The 21,075-nt window shown below is 41.3% G+C and overlaps 1 protein-coding gene across 3 annotated transcripts in view; it reads left to right on the top strand.

Annotated features, from left to right (window-relative positions):
- The window catches only part of nf2a (neurofibromin 2a (merlin)), a 28,068-nt gene that overhangs the window by 4,551 nt on the left and 2,442 nt on the right, over positions 1–21,075 (top strand). For all 3 annotated transcript variants that reach the window (XM_041936788.1, XM_041936786.1, XM_041936787.1), the window contains 12 exons: positions 540–623; positions 7,124–7,192; positions 7,384–7,466; positions 9,885–9,960; positions 10,558–10,692; positions 11,544–11,618; positions 11,836–11,949; positions 12,431–12,553; positions 12,953–13,170; positions 14,583–14,688; positions 16,350–16,468; positions 17,066–17,225. In XM_041936788.1, the coding sequence (XP_041792722.1) occupies positions 540–623; positions 7,124–7,192; positions 7,384–7,466; positions 9,885–9,960; positions 10,558–10,692; positions 11,544–11,618; positions 11,836–11,949; positions 12,431–12,553; positions 12,953–13,170; positions 14,583–14,688; positions 16,350–16,468; positions 17,066–17,225 (1,362 nt within the window). The remainder of the gene's footprint in view (positions 1–539; positions 624–7,123; positions 7,193–7,383; positions 7,467–9,884; positions 9,961–10,557; positions 10,693–11,543; positions 11,619–11,835; positions 11,950–12,430; positions 12,554–12,952; positions 13,171–14,582; positions 14,689–16,349; positions 16,469–17,065; positions 17,226–21,075) is intronic.

Consider the following 21,075-nt stretch of genomic DNA (forward strand, 5'->3'; position numbering starts at 1 on the left):
AAGATTATTTACCCAGTTTGCAGCATATAATAACTTGATTTTGTGGCTATTAAAACCTGGTACCTGAACGTTGTGCCTTAGTTGAATATGGTTCCTGTATTTGTTAAAGTGGAATTAAGGGAATAAAGTTCTGGCTGTCAAAAGCACAGCTGTCAGAAAGTTGAGTTTTACCCTGCACTGTCACTCCTTTCTCAAAGGTATCAAGTCTTTTTTTTTCGTTGTGTTTGAGTCAGGTAATATACCCTGTCTATCTGATTCAGCTCCTTCATCACACAAGAATCATTTTGTCATTTTGTTTGGAAATCAATATAAAGTAGATGCTCAAACTGAATGAAAGAATAAATGTCTTGATTTATATTACAGATGATAGTTTCCTCCCAAAACAAAACTGATATAACTGCTCGTGCTGCTGTAACATGTAACAGTACATTGTCTGCATTGTGAATTCTGAATAGATTTTTGTATTAGGACAGGTGTGAAGAGAGCTTTGCTATTCAGATGGACACATGCAAAGCTGATTATATTTGGTAACTCCTCAGGTGAAGAAGAAGATCCTCGAGGAGGAGATTCACTGTCCACCCGAGGCCTCTGTGCTGCTGGCCTCCTACGCCGTCCACGCCAAGGTCAGTGCTCCTTTTGGAACTGAATATGTCATTCTCAGTTATTTTCAAAGAAGACCAGTACAGTCATACACCCACCCATCCGTCTGTGTACTCTTTGATGGTTTATTTATCTTTAAAATTTGAAAACTTGCATGACCACATGGAAACTACTTCTCCTCCTCAAGCATATTTCTGGAAAGATTGGTCTTATGAGGTGCCAACAGCTGTGAATAATTCACAACAATGGGGTGTTTTCTGTAGCAGCACTAAAGAGTGCAACCGTTTTAAAGAAAAGCACCGTAACCTAGAAATTTAAGATGTTTCGGTCCGGTTTTCAGGCCCATCTCATCAGAGAGAAGCCACTAGAATAAACTGGGTCCTGGATCTGAGTGTCACATCATCATTTGAACTGACTTAGGGAATTAGGGAATATGTGTGTCTGGAACTGTCCTCACCTCGTTTACCCTCCTTACATCTCAGGTAGTAATTTCTTTGTGGCTGTAGATGACTAAAATTATTGTCATCTACATAAAATTAGAACAGGTGTTGCTTCACATGGATTCATTTCAGGGACAATACTTTCATGCTTTTACTTTGTGTATCTTATGAAAAATATATTACCAGAGTGTGGCTCTTCCTCTCCTGAGTGCAGAGAGCCTTTTTATCACCAGCGGGCATGATTATTGTCTGTCTCATATCTGTTTTCCAAAAAAAGACCCATATAAATCACCTACAATTGATCCAGAACTATACCGTCTGGGTCCCAATAAGGATCAGAAGAGCACACATTACACATTAAGTTCCTCCACTGGCTAGTTTCGGTATTGATTTTTAAAATTCTCTCACTATTTCATGAAGTGCTACGGGGGTCTTGAATGAAATGCTTTTCATGTAAAAACCAGGAGCCCGGGGCCTCTGGAAGTTGCTTTTCAGTAACTGTACTGAAATGCAGTAAAAAACAATTCTGCCTACCTGTCGGAGCAGCCTCCCAGCTGGTCTGCGGGTGGTAGAAAATCTCACATATATCCCACAATCCCATTTAATTAAAGGTGCAGCCAAATAGTGGGGAGTGTTCAGTTTGGTGGCCTTAGGACATCTAGCATCGTAAATCTGTGCTTCTTGCCACTGATGAAGTTATGGCCTCTTTGGGCTGTGACTTACGCTGCACACCGGGACTGTTTGCAGCTGAGTTTAAGGAAGTAGGGTTGAGGGATCAAATGGCAGATTGTCGCAACATCTGCAGTTGTGCGTGCATTTGTACCAACTGTTAGGGAATATTTATCAATCAATATATAGTATGTTATGGTCATGAACACTGGGTAGCGACTGAGTAAACAAAACTGCAGATATGAATGGCTGAAATTAGCCTCCTTTGCAGGGTGGTTGGGCTTATCCTTACACAGGGAGAGGAACTAAGACATCAGGAAGAAGCATGAAGTAGAACTCTGCACTATTGCATTGAGAGGTGCCAGTTAAGGTATTTAAGGTATCTGATCATAGTGACCCCTGAAGTGAACGCTCATATAAATGTTTATAATTTTGTGGGAAGGCCTGGAGGTGTCTATGTTGAAATGAGCAAAGCAGAAGCAGAGAATTGTGAATGAGAATCCATGCAGATCACCTCAGCTGCACTGGGTATATGTGAATGTTTATTTTGATATAGATTTTATGTCACATTGTTCAGCCCAGCTCAAAACTGACCTTTTCGGACTGGCTTCTGCTAAGAGTGTATTTGTAATCGTCATTTATTCTCTAATGGTATTATTTAATCATCCTCTTCAATTATTATTCTGATTGTTCTCTTTCTTTACACATGAAAGTTTGTCCAGTTATCTTTTAGCTTATGTGTTAACGTTGTTTTGCTGTAGTTTTGTCATTATTTAGCATTCCGTTGAGCATGCTTTGAGTGCTATAAGCGGCATTATGCTGTATGAAAGGCACTGTATAAAACCTGTCATTGATTTATTGGTTGAGGATCAAGCAAGTTACCTGAAGTTCATGGAAATCACTCCACAGGAAAAAGCTCCCTTAATAAACCTCAAGCGATCTGAGTCGTTTTGGTTGAAGGATCCCATCTCTCTGAAATCCCCGCGAAAAAGATAGGGAGAGTGAGGTGCAGCTTTTTTGACAGGTGGACAGGGTCGAGTGAGACTGGAGCTCTACCTCAAAGATTTGGGCAGGAGCCCTCGGAGACTCGTCTTTCCCATTCCAATTTAGCAGGCCTAGGTTAAAAGAGACTGTGTGGTTGAAGAAAAATCAGCAAATGAGCTTGAGACTTGCTCTCTCTCCTGTCAGCACCCTGGATCTGGAAACGGCAAAAAAAAAAAAAAAAAAATCTGGGGCCACAATCTGTTTTCATTTAATCAGCAGTCCACTTTGATTAGAGCCAGTGCGAGTAAATTGGCATTGTAAAAGGGAGACAGGTTCTTGTTTTGCAGTGCAGCTGCTGAGAGGTTTTTGGCAGACTTTTCCCTTCTCCTTTTCTAATCATGAGTTGTTTTTGTGCAGAACCACAGTGTAGCCCATGAAGTTGAGTATATCACACAGTGAGATTTACTTTGGTACCTTCGCTCATCTTTAATCATGATTATGCCAGCCTGAAGATAGCAGTAAGTAGAAAGGCATATTCCAAGACGGCATTAATGTTTAAAAGAGGATTTTTTTTTTTTAATAATGTGAATCATAACTCTGTTCAGGTACAGACAGTCTCACACAGAATCTGTGCGTGCAATCTGTTTCCAGTTGGTGAAAAAAGACCCATATAATTCATAACAAACACAGTAGGAAGCCTTAAAAGCTACCATTACTTTGTATGAGTTACAAAGAGCGCATGAATGGAGGGGATAATAGAAGTTAGGAATAGTGGAGGAATTTGTGTGCGCACAAATGCTCTGACTGACTTCTGTACAATTATTTCACCTTCGTGTCTCGGTCCTTAACCACAGATACTGTACCTGCTCATGCAGTGGGATTTCAAAGTCTCAGCCCACCACAAAAAGGTGGTTTGCCCACGTTTTACCTTATTATAATTATGGCTTGCAGTGGTTTGAGTCAAATGCTTGATGAATGTAACTTTTTAATCATCATCAGCCATCTCTAAGATAACAAATAATATACCCAACAGGTAAGAAAAATCCTTTGATAATGTATAAAATGTTATATGTCATCAGATCCAAGCACCACGCTAACTTCTCAGGTGGGATTTGTATGTGCACTCTCTTGAGCCAACAGTTCAGCCTCTGTGGGTCTGCAGAGGTTTCAGTGCCCCCTGCTTTGTATTCTGAGTGGGTGAAGCACTACAAGGAGGTGTCGACAGGGAATATCAAGAAACAGCTGCTGTGGAGAAAATGCAGAGGGAGTCGCTTTGGCATGGAGGTTGAGTAGGGAGTGAGGTCAGCTCCCTCAGCCACAAGGCCACTGGGGGCGTGGAGATACGTGTCCGGTTTAGTAGGGAGGAGTATGTCAAGCTAACAGGCTGAATGACACTGGTGGGAATCACTGTGGTTTACAGGTGGCTTCAGCAAGACTCATGCCTAAACTAAATATCTGAAAATTGAATGAGGCTGCAGTCTCACAGCACGTGACACAGATATGATTATTTCCAATCTGTCTAAACAGCAAAGAGCTAAATAGAGTTTCACTTTTCACTTTCAATCTGGACCACAAACTATGTTATTTAATACTCGGTGGAATTTGTTATCTTTGCCTTGAGATTATGTAAATCCCACTTCACTCACCTGACTCAGCTGTCATAATGTTGACACCCACCTCAGCTGGGGTGAGCCGACATTAGCATGAGGGACGATGAGGCACAGAGGTAGAAAGAAAATGATTTTGCCAATTGTAGAGCAGGCATGTAGTTTAACTGAGCTGTGAAATAATGTGGAAAAGTGCAGGTATAATCATTTATCATGCCATCTGTTGTTACTCACACCCACTTTAAATTTCTGTTGCACATGGGTTACACCGTGAATGAGGTAAATGCTAACTTCAGCACGCTAACATGTTCAATATAATAACTTATCGGTAATTAGCATCAAACAAAAGAAGAGCTGAGGGTGATGGGAATGCCGTTCGTTTTGTAGGTGTTTAGGCATTAGCATTGTATCAGACACATTTTGACCCGATGGCACTAGATAAAAATGAAGGGATCACCAAGATAATGATTCATCCTGACAGTATACCAAATTTTATGACAATCCATCCAATATTTACTGAGTCATTGCCTACAAAACCACAAATATGGAAAAGAAGATCCGGAGTGCAGTGACATTAGCAATGCTAAAAATACACCAACAGCATTTCTGAACTGAGCCCAGACCTTGCACAGGTAGCGTAGCCTTAGTTTGGGTTTATAGCCATATATGGAAGTAGCCTGATAGCTAGTAAGTCCCATATTGCCTGTTTAGGCCACACAGCAATAATGCTTTTCATTGGTCAGGGTGTATTTCGTTGACTAGAAATGAGAAACCTGTTTTTCTGACCATTGTACTGTAAATGGATTTTCTTCAAAGAGACTGGACTGTGTGAAAATCCATTTCGTAAATTTAGAAACGGAGCACAATATATCCATTATCCAGAGGTCACTGTTTTGCTGCTGGCGATAATTGTTACGTGAAAATATTGACACATATCTGTCCTCTGAGAATCTATTGTTGCTGTTGGTTTTGGGGTTGTGTGAAATAATTGGAAGAAAGGTGTGTGTGATCAGAAGGCGCCTGTGAGCACTGTCACTGTCAAAATGCCTGTCTGCCTCTACCTGAGCTCAGTTGGTGCCATAATACCCCTGTAAGTCTATACATCATCAATTATGTAGCAGCTACAAACAAACAGGTGAGGAACTGAGGGAGTAGAAGCTGTGAAACTGAAGGGAACGGATCTAATTAAATGCCTCTCGGCTTCTCCACTCTGTTAGCCGCTGCACCGGAGTTCCAGTCTGTGTGTTGAGCTTATTAAATTTCGGTCTGTGAAGTTCTGGTTTCAGACTACTGTGCACAAGATGAAATCCAATTAAACCCCATAATAAGGGTAACACTATACAACAAAACAACACAATGTATAGAATTAGTTGATTAGAGCCGCATGATTGGTCGAGAGCTTCTAATTTATTGTGTGCAAAATTCCCTGTCAAAAAAAACCAACAACCAACGTGCTCCAAATTGCATTCGTAACGTATTGTCACTGTTTAAAGATGCATTATCTCAACGGAAGTTCAGAATCCATCATTTTGGTTTCAGTCCCTTCTGTTGAATTTCTGAGACATTTTCTTTGTTGTGTAATTGTTTTCTGCCCCTTCAGATAACTGGTCAACTGAATGTGACACAGCAATGAAATTTGCAGTGCAATTACAGTGACACTCGAGCAGCAGCAGAGGGGTTTTTATTTGAGCTTTAATCTGAAACCTCAGTGGTAATGTCACAGGGAAAGAGTCTTTTTAGAACACCAATTTTCCACCAAGTTACAACTAAAAAGTTTAGTAGTCATAGAAGGAGAAACCCATGAGCAGAGGATAAGATAGTGCTTTTTGGTGTCAAAGTCAAAGACAAAAATGCCTCTGCTAAAACCCATGACTTTAAAGCAAGTTCAACAGTCGCTTTGGTGACTTTGGTGCTTTCTCTTTAGAGTTTAAGCACTTTTTGAGGATGCCCTTAAAACTGTTTTTCCAAAAAAGTCATCTTACTGAAGATGTCTTGTGAATCTCGTGCATACAACATGAGCCGATTAGGCCTGGGAAATTTGCAATCAAGCCTAAATAGTGAGGACTGTTAAATTAAGATTTTCCACAATAATTGCTAAATTTTTTTTTCTAGTTCTGACACAAATGTGCCTCTTGAATGCCTCAGTGCTGCGACAGTGCTGTGAAAAAATGCAAGAGGGTTATAAATATATAAAAATGGCGTGCCTCAATGACCTCTTGTAATTTTAACCAACAATTTGACAACAAAATTACAATAATCAACCTGCGAAGAAAGGCACAACTGGATTTGACGACAGTACTTGAAAAACATGCACAGATCGTACAGAAATGCCCAGATATGGGCAAACATTCAAGTTAACCTACTTACATAAATCTACAGTCATAGCCCACTTTTTAATCTCCAGCTACATGTATAATTCATACCCTTCCACAGTTTTACAGCAGCCCAAAGGAAATTCCCCACTGCCACTCAGTCATGCCTAATCCATCCGTATCTCTCTTCAAACATGTGTAGTATAAGTTTTATCTTGGCTCTGTGATGATAAGTGATCAGTCTCAGTTCCCTCAGAGATACCCCTAATAGCATCATTTACACCGTCTCCCAACAACTGGGCCACTGGGTGTGCGGTGCACATTAATGACCCGATGGCAGACGGGCCTCCATTCATTCTCCAAGACGTCCTTTCTTACAGGCGCTGTAGTTTCATCTTATGAACAGCTCCCAGGAGAGGCATAGTCTGCCTTGTTGTTGGAAGGAAGGTGGATAGCGGCCATTAGTTTGGAGTGATTTTAATCCTTTTGGCACTTTTGCTCTATTTTACAGTATGGAGATTACGACCCCAACGTCCACAAGCCCGGCTTCCTGGCTGAGGAGGAACTGCTGCCAAAGAGGGTGAGTGACAGCTCGGTTTACTTAACGTCATTCATGAATGTAGAAGTTATGTGCATTGTTGTGCATAATGCATTATTGTGCATTACGTGTCTTATTATCTAGGCCTATACCTGCATTATGATCATTCCAGTAGGTGCTGCATTTTCTGCATGCCTTCATGGGTATTTATGTGTTCCCCGTCTCCATTGCAGGTGATTAACTTGTACCAAATGACTGCAGAAATGTGGGAGGAGAGGATCACAGCGTGTTATGCAGAGCACAGGGGCAGGACGAGGTAAAAACTGCAGCACTGAACTGTACCGCTGTGAAGATCCACAGTCATCAGCAAATTTCAATTTTAAGTTCACACAGGATGTGCTTAAAAACGGTTCCACAAGGGAAGTTTTATGCAAAGTCCATTTTGGCAATGAGATGCAAAAAAGAGCCACATGACATAAAAGTTGTTTCTGTGGAAAAGTTTTTTAAAGGAGCATTAATGAATCAAAAGTATGAACTTTTTTAACATCTATTGTTGGCCAAGGAAATGCAGCAACACGAAATGGCACAGCTTACCATGGCCTGTAACTCATCAATTGAGCGTAATTACATGTGTTCACACAAGAAGAACACAAATCATGTAGCTCTTTTTCAAAAGAGGCTCATTTAGTGAGGAGCACATATATCATGGTGCAAAGGATGATAAAAATGATATTGCTGTAATTGCTTTCATAAATCAAAAATGACACAAGAATGGAAATCAGTTGTTCTGTTGTTGCACTTTGCTCCACCACTAAGCTGAGCTAAGTTTAAAATGGGATAGGGTGTAACCGTGAGCTGTGGAGTGTCTTAAAACTCCCGTGGGTGGAGATTTTTAGGCTGGAAAGTGAGTTCTAAAAGCCAGCAAACGGCAGCACTTGTCAAAGTCGTAATTGAGTCACTGGCGCTGATCAATAACCCTTTCAACCCCAGCAGAGAGAGTGTAGTTGGTGGTCCTCACACCTTTAGCATTTAATTGTTTAGTAAGTGATGCAGTGCAGTGGAGGCACAAGAGGGAGGTCGCTGGCCTTCTGATGACACAATAGTGATACCATTTTTAAACAGTAGCCAGCCCTATTTACAGGTTTGTGATGCTCATGTAGTGCCAGTGCAGTAACTGACAGCTCGTATCAATCCCAAAACTCCACTTTTTAAGGTACCTTTCTGTGAGAAAATACAAATATGTTCTTTAGGCAATGTTGGTCTTTTACTCCACATACAGTGGTAACACATACAGCCCCTGTAAACACCTTTTTGAGCCAGAGTCTGCGCTCTAGCAATCGGGGGATGGACTCACTTTATTGAGGTCCCGCCCATACACCTGCCTGATTCAAACACGAGTCAGTCACAGCTGTCAATCATGACATCACACCCCCGTTTTATAGCCTCAATTAGCTTATTAAAACCAAACTCACAAAAATGAACACTTGAAGACACATCAATGTGATAAGAACTACCAAGAATGACAGAAACCATCATTAGGAAAAACATTATGGGATGTGTACTATGATTTTCCACTGTGCAATGCGGGGGCAGCCAGCCACCAGGGGCTGATCGAGATGTTTTGAACGTTGTAAGAACTTTGGTGATACCCGAGTTTTCTTCTAGCGCCACAATCAGGTCATGATTTTAATTAGTTCAATACTTTGTTTTATGACCAAATACCTACAAACCTAATGACATTCCCATCAGCCTTAGCTGCACTTTGTGTTTAGTGTTAATTTGCAGATGTTAGTGTGCTAACATGCTAAACTAACACAGCGAACACATTCAACTTTAGACCTGCTTAACACCAGCGTCTTAATGTCTTCAGTATGTGCATGTTACCATGTAGCTCAATGCACCAATTTCCACAAACCTGTTTTTTTTAATTGAACAAAAGGCTAAAATCCCAAATGTTCTCAAATGTTAATGATTGATTTTTAAAAAAACTGATGTTAGCGCAACATCAAAGTGACTGACTGGCTTGCCATGTGCATCTGTATTTTCTTTTCGTAGAGCAGAGCTGTAACGCTGTATGCTTCCACAGCATTAATGAAGCATTAACATTTAAATTTGACCTACTCTAAAGTCAGAATGTACTCGACGTCCAACCTAGTTAAGATTTTGTTTACTTTGCACAATGCTCTCTTGCCTGTTAAAACTTTGATGAAGCTAAAATCATCAATTTCCCACCACCCGAATCAAACAGCAAGTTACTAAAAGTTTAGGCAGACACATGCCCTGATTTTTCCTCAACCATCAAAGTATGCTAATATTCTTTTTTGCTGAGTTGACCCTGAAATCGCAACAGATCTGCCAACCAGGCTGCCGAAAGAGAGGAATAAAAGAGTTTGATGCATTTGTTTTCTGTCTCTCACAGTATTTAGAGTCTTGGAGGCATCAGAATAAGTCTTCTTTTCCATCAAGCATGACCTCTAAAGCCTGTTAGCGAATTAGAGTTGTGTTTTGTGTCGGTACTGTGCTTATGTTTTCACCCTCGCAAGAGCTCTGTGGCAGAGTTTTTATAGATCACACAACGTGACAGATGCTACACACAAAAGCAGAGGAAACAAGGTCTGATCTGCTTTTTTTCTCCACTTCTGCTCCTCCTCTCCTCCCACCCTTCCCTCCCTCTCTTCTCCATTCCCTTGGATCCTTCTCAATCTCTTTCTCTCTCCGTCTGTCTTTGAACCAGGGATGAAGCCGAGATGGAGTATTTAAAAATAGCTCAGGACCTGGACATGTATGGCGTCAATTACTTTTTAATCAGGGTGAGCCAATGCCGCTTTGCTATACCTTTACAAAGTAAGCCAATATGAGAGATTAGGAGGTGTGTCAATTTGGCTGTGGTGTTATTTAATGAAGTGGCGGAATAGCAGTGTCGTCTTCTTAATTGTCCCCAAGTTCTTCTTGAACATTTCTATACAAATATGTTTCTTTTGGGCTAAATAAACATCTGCTTTTTGGTACTGGATCTTTTCCAGGTGAGTCATAACAAAAACAAACCTGCAACAACTCCTAACAAACAGAAATTCACTTTAGGTGACTCTGGCCTTGATCAATCGTTCTCTAAAAGGCAGAGGCATTTTAAAATACCACCACCAAGTCAACCTCAGCTTAAGTAATTCACTGTAGCATTACTTTTCAAGTAAACAAGCCCAGACTGAATAAAACACCCTGCAAATGGCATCGTTCAGCTCAGCTCTAACAAATAGTTTTGGCAAGTGGAGCCACCACAATGCCGCCTCTGTCAAACGCAGGTACAAATGAATGTTGGCTGCAAGGGCGTTCGCACAGCTGTGTCACCAGTGTGCCTTAACGTAAGGGTTGAAGAAAAGCTTTGTTTGCTCTGCTGATGTGGTTTTTAGAATAAAAAGGGAACGGATCTACTGCTGGGAGTGGACGCCCTGGGTCTGCACATCTACGAGCCGGACAACAGGCTGACACCCAAGTGCTCCTTCCCTTGGAATGAGATCCGCAACATCTCCTACAGCGACAAGGAGGTGAATCTACTGTTGTACATCATGATAAAGATTTGTGGGACAGCTTGTTTTAAAGATGTTTGGAACTTAATTATAGACCAATATATATCTACTGTGAGTATAGAGCTATATATAAACACTGATTTAGTGTCATTATGTGTTCTACAAGTAGCAGTTATTCAAGTTAGAGATGAGAATTATCTTTGTTCACCGCTTTGAACATTTTCTATTATCTTAACCTACAACCTTGATTCCAAGGCACTGTGTAAAACATAAATAAAAATAGAAAGCAGTCATTTGCTAATAAGCTGTGCTTATCAACGCCGGTTTTATGAAGTGTTCCTGTGTAGTAATATCCAATCACATGTTTCACGAAGTGGTGAACCTCGTCCCATCCTTGCTTGTGAACGACTGATGCCTAGTGCACATGTACACTGGCATTTTTTCCTCCGGTGGCAGAATTGAAGAGCTGTCAAGAGCATGCCAGACCAACAGGTATACAGCTATAACCCTAACACTAAAACCATGTTGGCCAATCAGAAGCTTTAGAAAGCTATTATCGGTAGGTCCAATCATACTATGGCAAATGAGGGAAAACATTAAATTGTCTTTGTGCTGTTTTCAATTGAGTATATGCCAAAAAGGACCAGCAAGTTATCGTATTCTGTTTTATTTATGTTTTACACAGCATCCCAGCTTTTTTGGAATCAGGGTTGTACATTTGCCATATTTTATAGTTGTCAGTACTGGAAAATTTCCTTATCAATATTATGATATCAATTTCAAAGATATTGTGCAGCCTTACCAGACAGATCTCTTTTTCTTCCGTGGTTTCATAAAGAATCTGGTATTCTTGTCTCCTCAATGTTTAGTTTACCATCAAACCTCTGGACAAGAAAACAAATGTTTTTAAGTTCAACTCTTCACGGCTAAGAGTCAACAAGTTGGTGAGTTCAGCTGAGTTGTTTTGTCTGTGCCTGGTAAATATTGCTTTTCCACCAGCCACTTTAGCAGTCTGCAAACCATCATTATGGTTTGTTTCTCACAGTGGAGGTGTAGAAACATATTGGAAGTGGCTGGTGGATTAGAGTTTTGGGATGTCCTGACCTGTTCGACATATCATCGTAAACATCAGCCGTTCTTGGTTTTGTTTCTCTTGTGCAGATCCTCCAGCTCTGTATAGGGAACCATGACCTGTTTATGCGCCGGCGACGGGTGGACTCGCTTGAAGTGCAGCAAATGAAGGCTCAGGCAAGAGAGGAGAGGGCCAGGAAACAGGTACTGGTAATGGAGAAACAAAAAAGGTGCCAATAGCCAAGTTTCCATCCAAATGCGGAATTGGATTGGATTGAATTTCCGGTGTTTTCCTGGCTTTTTTATGCTCAAATTGAGAAAGCATGTAAAACAGGTGGATGGAAACGCACTCGGTGACACAGAATGCATTCTGTCCGGCCACTCATGTTATTTCACACTTGAACGGTGTATGTCTTTGATGTGTTGTGACTAATTGTTCACGTCTGTGTTCTAAGTCATACGAGGAAGAGAATTTCCAACTTCTTACACTTTTTTTTTTGTTTAATTAGGAAAACCTTTTTTTTTCCATCACCTGCTGCATGATTTTCTTATGTCAGAACCATTTTTCCATTGTGTTTTTGTCTATATTCCATCCTGTGTTTGTTCTCTGGCTTTCTCTCTTTGTCCACATTTCCCACTATATTGTCTTGTCTTTGTCCACGCTCCACCTGTCTGTGCCGTTCAGGTAGAGAGGCAACGTCTGCAGAGGGAGAAGCAGCTGAGGGAGGAGGCGGAGAGAGCCAGGGATGAGCTGGAAAGGAGGCTGATTCAGCTGCAGGATGAGGCTCACATGGCCAACGAAGCACTGGTAAGATTCACTTGGTTAGCTTAACCCAAAATCCACCGTTTTGTTGGTTTTGTCACATATATGCCAGGTTTTAAGAGAAGATATTCAGTCGAATTGAGCTCCTCTTACACTTCCTCCCAGTTTTTTATTTTTTACATGCCATTTACTTATTCCTCCTCTTTATATTCTCTCACTGTTGCCTCTGTCCCCTCTATCAATCTCCCTCGCTCCTTCTGTATTCATGCACATCCCCCCTTCACCTCTCCTCCCCCTTCCCTCCTCTCATCCTCTGCACATATTTTCCATCTCTCTTTCTTTGCTCCATTTCCCCATCTCCTCTCCCATCTTCAACTTTTCTTTTCCCTTTCCCCCTTCTCACGTTTGTCCTCCCTCCTCCCTCCCCTTCCCGCTCCTCTCCAGCTGCGTTCGGAGCAGACGGCAGACCTGCTGGCTGAAAAGGCCCAGATCGCAGAGGAGGAGGCCAAGCTGCTGGCCCAGAAAGCTGCCGAGGCTGAGACCGAGATGCAGCGCATCAAAGTGACTGCCATCCGTGGCCAGGAGGAGCGGCGGCTCATGGAGCAGAAGATGCTGGAGGCAGAGATGCTGGCCCTCAAGATGGCCGAGGAATCAGAGAGGAGGTGGGGAGAGGAGGAAAGGAGGCCTGTGTGGATGCATGCACAGTGTACATCCATCCATGCTGCAATGAATATGATTTTCATTCAGCTTTGGCTGCTGTGTGGCTTTGTCAACACTGTCTCACTCATATCCAAATTCTCTGTCTGTGTATCTGTCTCACACACACACACACACTCACCTGCACAGCATGCATCATTTTTTAGATCCTTAAATAACTCATTCCCACATCTTACTTACTTTCCAAGAGTTTTTTTTCCCTTTGTAATGCGAATACCTCCAACTTAGGAAGCCGTCTTACAGGAGCATCAAAACACAGTTCCTAAATAACCTCCTCAACACATGAGCCTCCCAAACTGTTTTTTGAGTTACTATATTGTTTAATGTCAAGGTGCACAAACACACTGCTGCACTTCAGTTTGCTCAGCAGAGAAGTCAGTCGATATGCTCAGAACACAGAGCTGCATTTAAATTTGCCGGATCAAAGAATAAGAAGTTCCAACTTGTTTAAAATCATTTAATTTTAAGAGCTTTGTTCTTTCGCTGCAGCTGAAAGGCAGGTAATCATGCGGTTACAGCTACACAGCTGCATACAGAAGGAAAATGGAGAAAGCTTTTCTTCAGCACTGCTGCTAGTTAATTGTTAGCGGTAGTATCGATTGATGGTAGCAGCATCAAACTCTCCACAGCCTGAAGCTCCACAATACTGAAATTAATGTTTTATCTATGCCTCCAATATCCATTTTGCACTTTTACACTAGTATAACTATACTAGTATTATCCTAGTATCAAGTACTTACAATAGCCGCTGTTGACTTCTTTGTTTCTTTGGATGTCCGATGGATAAAGCTTGATAGATGCCATTTCATTGTAGCAAAGAACTACAGTCACTTTCATCATAAAACAGTATACATAGATACTAAGAATATCACTTCACAGCATCTACTTCACAATTTATTAGGCAATCATTTCAAATGGACACCATTAACCACTTGCCAGTAACTGCAATTTCTGGATGAGCACTTTGTGCGCCAGAGAAATTTAAACCTGTGGCACTCAACATGTAAATGACTACGTCCACTCAAAGCCCTTGAGGCACATAGCTCCCCCACATCAGCGAGGAACTGCTGAGTGTTCAGGAACACAATCAAAAAGAAATGTAATCACCTGCATATAACTTACATCTCTGCGTGCAAACTCGATGGTGGAATAATGGAGTCAGAAACGATTGTCTGCTCAGGTGATACACTGATCGCCTCGGTTATAACAAAGTGACATTCCTGGTTTGCAGGGTACTAACGTACTGATTATGTAGGATAATTTTGGATTCGATTTAGATAATTCTGTTTCCTTTGAAGGACTGGGAGGTGAATTAAAGCATTAACTGCATCTGTTCGTCTGTCTGTTCGTCCCTAAGGGCCAAGGAGGCTGAGCAGCTGAAACAGGACCTGCAGGAAGCCAAGGAGTCAGAGCGCAGGGCAAAGCACAAGCTGCTGGAGATAACCAGCAGGGCTGTGTATACGGTAACAGACCTGCAACATGCATACACCAACTTGCACGCAGTATAGACAGGACACAATAATTAGTTTATGGCAGGAATCAAATCAATGGAAATCACCAATTATTTGCTGACAGTGCATATTAACAGGACTGCAGCTAACAATTATTTTCATCATAGATTAATTGTTTGGTCTATAACACAAAATAAAACTGTGAAAATTGTTAATCACAATATCATTCAGCTCAAGGTGTGATGTCTTTAAATGTGTTGTCCAACCAACAGCGAAAAACTTATTTTTATATTCAGTTCACTATTATGTAAGAGCAACAAAAGCAACAAATTCTCACATATGAAAAACTGGAACTATTAAATGTTTGGAATCTTTCCTTGAACAATAACTTGATCATTTTATTGTTTAATATGTAATGTCACCAAAATAGTTGCAGGTCAATTTTCTTTCTATCAATTAATCCCCGCAGCTCTACACATTGATAAACATTACTGTAAAAATCATTTACATAACTGAAAATAACATTTTTCATCCATAGTCATGGGACATATGTTTTTAAATATTCTCAAAAATGTTAATGATATGACCAACAATAAGAAATATTTGTCTATTTTTTTTTTACATTTTTATTGGACTTACAAAGTGAGCAATCAAAATGTGACTTTTGGCTCTGGTAAATTGTGATGGCAATTTCTTACTTTTTTCATATTTTAAATGCAAAGATAAATTGATTATTTAAAAGTAAATCAAAATATAAATCAATAATGCAAACAACCTTGAAAACAACAAATATGCATAATACACATATTATGCAGTACATGCACACACTCAGACTGCACGCCCTACCGAAAAGTAGAGTGTCAGTCCATATTGGGAGTATCCGCTCAATGACCATGACCATATAGCTCTGGCTTGACTGCTATAAGCACACACACATGCACGCACACATGCACGTGTAGTCCTGCACAGCCACTGAACTTACATAAGAACAGGCAGCACATAAGGCAGCCTACGCAAGAGCTTCCAACATGCTAAAAACCCACACATTACACATTTCATCTGCTTACACACATGTACACACACACACAACCACAGATACATACTGAGATGCTGGCCAGTGAAAGAGAACTACTCCCTTGTGAGCTTATGAATGAAGAGTCTACACTCACAAACCAACACACACTCGCACAAGCACACAATATTTTCTTTCCAATTTCCTATGTCCTCGGTCAAATTGCCCCCTGTGCTGTGCTTTATTTTGACCGTGTAGTTTGGATTCACATGCCGACCAATAGATTTACATTTATATTGTGTATTAGGTCCACTTCATATTCAGCCGATGCCTGCGGTGGCATGTGACCAATGCGTGTCAGACATTTGATCAGGAGCTAAAAGCATATATTTGTGTGTTCATGGTCTGTGGCCATCAAAGCGGTTATCTTTTTCCCCTTTCTCCTTTTTACGTGTTCCCTCAATCTGCATCGTGGCACAGGTCTTCTCCCTCCATTCCTTCTCTCCTTCTTTATATAACTGTATTATCCTTTATATATTTATTTCACCCTTCCTGTTTTTTCCTCTGTTTCTTTCTCTTCACTCATTTTCAGTTTTCTTTCCTGTCTGTTTGTCTACATTGCTTCCTTTCCTCTAATCTCTCTTTCCATCTCCCCTCCCAGTCCCCTGGACTGCCGGCTGACAGCATGCCTCCCGACCTGAGCTTCAGCAGGGAAAACCTCAGCTTTGACTTTAAAGATACCGACATGAAACGCCTCTCCATGGAGATCGAGAAGGAGAAGTGAGTGGCTGGCCCTACTCTGCTGATGCTACCAAATATTTTGAGCCTCAGCAAGTTTGCATTTGACACGTTCTGGTTACATGGTTTAGCCAGATGGAAGTAGTTTGGTGATTTAATTGTTAATCAACTGAAGGGACTCTAACTGATTAATATTTATATTAGTTTTCAATGCACTTAAAATTTGTGAAAGATTGGACTTAATGCATGATTGTACTTGGAGGAACACCATCACTTTTTAATATGTACATTTTGATGCAGGAGTTCGGGTAAGAATTGACCCTCAGCCTCAGCTGTCACTGATGTCACTGCCAGCAAATCAGAAGAAGGCCTTTGCATAAGTTCATTTAGCCTTAATTTCCACAGTGTATAGCTCTTTTTAATTTTGGCAAATCCTTGATCAATTGCGTCAGAGCATTATATAATAGTACATGCTTCAGGGTTATCAATAATGGCTATATTATATAAGTCTTTACCTGTGTTAAGAAAACAAGGATGCCCATTTTTGCTGTTCAACATAGTTGAGATTTGTCTTAAGAAAAAGTGCTGAAAGGGAAATCTACTAAACTCTCTCCCAACCTGCAATTTGGTCGTGTTTAGGGTCGAGTACATGGAGAAGAGCAAGCACCTGCAGGAGCAGCTCAATGAGCTGAAGACGGAGATTGAAAGCCTGAAGCTGAAAGAGAGGGAGACTCCACTGGACATCATTCACAACCAGAATGCCGAGCAGGGGACCAGCAAGCACAGCAACTTTAAAAAGGTAGCTATCAGCTCGGCTGCTTGCATGGTTGACACACAACACATGCCACAAAGCACTCCTTGTATGTTCCCCTATACATTAGAAATACACTGTGCATGCATGATTTTACATTCATGCCTTATATACTCACAATCCTGTACACACAGTCAATTATTTGTAATTATTTTAGCACCTTGTATGTGTGCACAAAATTCGTCAATAGGCTGCAGAACAGAAATCTGATTGCATCTACCCCTTGAGGTGGTTTAAGATGTTCTGGCGTAAAGATCTGCTGCTACATATCAGCAAACCAATATAAGAATCGGAGATTAGACTGTATCAATACACAGCCACAGATCTGACCCAGATTCTAACCAAGAAATGTGAAAAAAAATTGATGCAGCTGTCAAAAACCAATCTTTACAAGTAGCTCTGCCTCTCTCCCTGCACTTCTTGTGCATGTGCGTGCGTGTGTGTGCGCGTGTGTTCATCCTGTCCCTCCCTGAACACAAACCATCCACAACATCACCACACTGAAAGAAATACCAGGACCACAGTGTATCATAAATTATGCAAACCTCAAGCTCATCATATAAGAATAGTACTGAAGCTGTTTTGTCTGTGGTGTCATGTGCCCATACATGTTTATTACCAAACAAAATTCTTAAGAATGACATAAACCCAGGAATTGAGGCTAAGAAAAAAACAGCTGTGCCTCTTGCTTGTTTTCTCGTGAATAAACAAAAGTTTTTATTCACTCACTAAAACAAACTGTGTGTATCCTTGAGCTCTAACATATATGCATATATGAGTGCATTTTTTGCCTCGTAAAACAGCTGCAAAGCCAAGTTTTAAACTTTTTGCATTCAGCAGTGTGCTCTTCCATCACATGCACAGATAATCTGCCACCATCCCATTAAATAGGACTTGAGTAAAATTACAAGCCTCTGCATGCACAGTGCATTCTCCCACCATATGTGCGGCCCACACTGCTGCTGACACTGCTGCACTATATGATGCCACAGGAATACATGCTTTCAATCAAAACTGGGTATATTTTATATTTGCATGATATTTCAGGTAACCGGCAGGTAGTAGTCTACAGCAAAGCACACAGTTTACTACTTGTTGACACCTTCTGCTTCGCTAGCTAGCATGATTGAGGAGTTTTAATAAATCTATCTTCCTTAATAAATCTATTTCCCTTCATTCTTGTTAAATGGATGTACTCAGCTAATTAAAGTTCAACTCAATTTAACAGATTTTTTTCATGTCTCTTGGAAGGGGTTTCAATTACTGTATGTCTGCTTATGATAGTAAAAGGTTTGCTTATATCTGCATATTACATGGTTAATACAACCTGAGCAAATAACACCTATATTTCCAGTTTATTCCCACTATTATCTGTTATTTCCCAAAAAATCTTTTTTATTCCTGTGGAATTAAATATTCTGAGAATTTTGCAACCCAATTTACATCCATTACTTGCTAGGAGTCTTCTTCTTCCCTGCTTCTGCTGGCGCATTGCAGCATATTTGTATCCAAGCAGCTCCATAGTGCTACTAGAGGTCTGAAAGTCCACAGGGAACCTTTAAATACCTCCACCTGTGGGACAGACTAAAAACTTATCCAGTGCAGTCAGCCATGTTTACTACTGTTGGTGTGGCAGAAAAGAATTTTCCGGGGATTTCTAATTCAGTATGTGAGATAAAAGTTGAGGAAATAATAGAGAGAAATCTATTTTACCCAAGTAGTAAAAAAATGTAGTCTTAATTGCAACTGAATCGTATCAAATCCTCTTTAAATGGCAGTGTATTTTATCTTTGCAAAAAGTTTCTACCAGATTGTGGAGCGCGTTTATCGCCTAAGAGGGAGAAAAACACTCTTACCTTATCTATCCCTAATGCATCAACAGCAATGCAACAGCTGTCAGGTTAGCTCGAGAGACATGAAGTGTAAATTTGGCCTTAATACTGATCTTAAATCATCTTCCAAGGATAACTGGCTATCAGAGCTTTGATAGTCCTCCCTTATAAAACACCCGCAACTAACTATCGTATTATTTTAAGGCGAGGTATTGATTCTCAGAGTATCACTTAATAGCAGTGGTCTCCACTTGGCCCCCGGGTTCATTTTCCAGCCTCCACTTTCTTCTTTGATGCAGCCTGCTGGGGGAGGGGGAGCGATCATTCATCCACCGTGACATCTAAAGAGTGCACAGTGATTACCGGCCCTGAGTGTATTAAAAAGAGAAAAAATCTCACACATCAACTTAGAGGGAAATCTGTGTTTTTATATGCATCTTATGTCAACTCCATCAGTAAGAGAAGCTATTTCATCTTACCCTTGTGCCTGACTTGGCGATGATATAAACTGACACAAAAAGGCTGCAGACTCCTTCAGCTTGAGGGATATCCCTCAATTAATTGGTCAGAGGCAATGGCACTGTTATAAAAAAGTAGATTGTTTCTACTGTCCTCTGATGAACTGGCAGATTAGACTCATTCTCCTTTATCTTCCCACTCCAGTATTACTCTGTAATTTGATATAAGTATCTTGAAAATTTGAGCTATGTTCTGAGCACATTGTATAACATGAAAAGGCCTACCCCTCCTCTCTTCTTGTCTCCCAGTGTAAAATACACTTGTTAAGGGAGCGGTAATTGATTTTCGCTTGGTGATTAGTCATGTGGATGGATGGGGGCACCCCTGGCATGCAGGGGGAGAAGGAGCTAAGTTAAAAGTGTTGGTTTAATTGAACCAGAGGCGGTCGGCATTCATCTTGTTAGCGAGGGAAGTGGTGGGGGCATATGGCATTGCAGGGAGAGCGAAGAAGAGTCGAGAGTGAGGAAACTAAGCCGGCTTTGCCAAAAGGGCCAAGAGGTTTAGGGGTGGCTGAGGTTGACCAGAACTGTTCAAAAGGATGAGGAGTTTGAGGGAGACTGAGCTCCGGAGAGGTGCTAAGAAAGTACTCTGAAGTTGGCGACCAGAGGAGGACAGGATGAGGGTGGAAGAGCAGGGGGAATGTAGAACGAAGCACAGATCTCTGAGCCAGAAGCATCAGGACCTCCGGGCAACGTTTGCTCCTTCCAGACTCCCTCTCCCCTCTGGATGATTAATGAACGGCCTCTTAACACGGCCCAGCGCCTCTGCACTTCTACCAGGCCGCAGATTCTGCTCTGTTAGCAGCAGGCCTGCCAGGAGAGCTCGTTCTTCAACAACTGAGTCACAACACAAGAGCTGCAGTTTTTCTGTGCGAAGTTTCACTGAGAGGAAATGCCTTTTTATACGATATATATGGCAGACCAGCCACACTGTCAAGTGGCACATGAAGGAGGTCAACCATCGGGGTTACTCTCATTGTGCGCTTCTGCATATTGACACAACAGACAGAAGGATTTATTTTCTGGGAAGAGGTTGCTGTCGTGCCATTCACAACATTAATACTCTGCCAGTATTAACAGTGAATGAAGTGTTCTTGGAGGCTGTGGGCAGTAGAGTACGGTGTTGCAGAGTAGGACATCGATTAACACACACTCAGGCTTTCACACTCACAGGTGTAATTCAGGCTGCCTGTCAGCAGGGACAATAGAAGGTGATCTGTAAACATCATGCTGCAAATCCATGCCTCTCCCACACCTTTTCTGTTTGGATTTGCTTAAGTCCTTCCATCTCCACATTCCCCAAAAATAACCTGGATTTCCCAAACCGTCCTCCTTCATCCCTGGTCTAATATTTACTCTGGCAGCCACTTTAATTCCCCTTACCCTGCAGATGTTTGAGAGAGGGAAAAGTTTGCCCAGCCAATTTGCAGTAGTGCTCACTCATGCTACATCAGATGAGCCACCGGTTAGCCGTGCTGAAGGGGTTAA

The sequence above is a fragment of the Chelmon rostratus genome, chromosome 5 (assembly GCF_017976325.1).
Source record: "Chelmon rostratus isolate fCheRos1 chromosome 5, fCheRos1.pri, whole genome shotgun sequence".
In the NCBI taxonomy this organism is placed as follows: domain Eukaryota; kingdom Metazoa; phylum Chordata; class Actinopteri; order Chaetodontiformes; family Chaetodontidae; genus Chelmon; species Chelmon rostratus.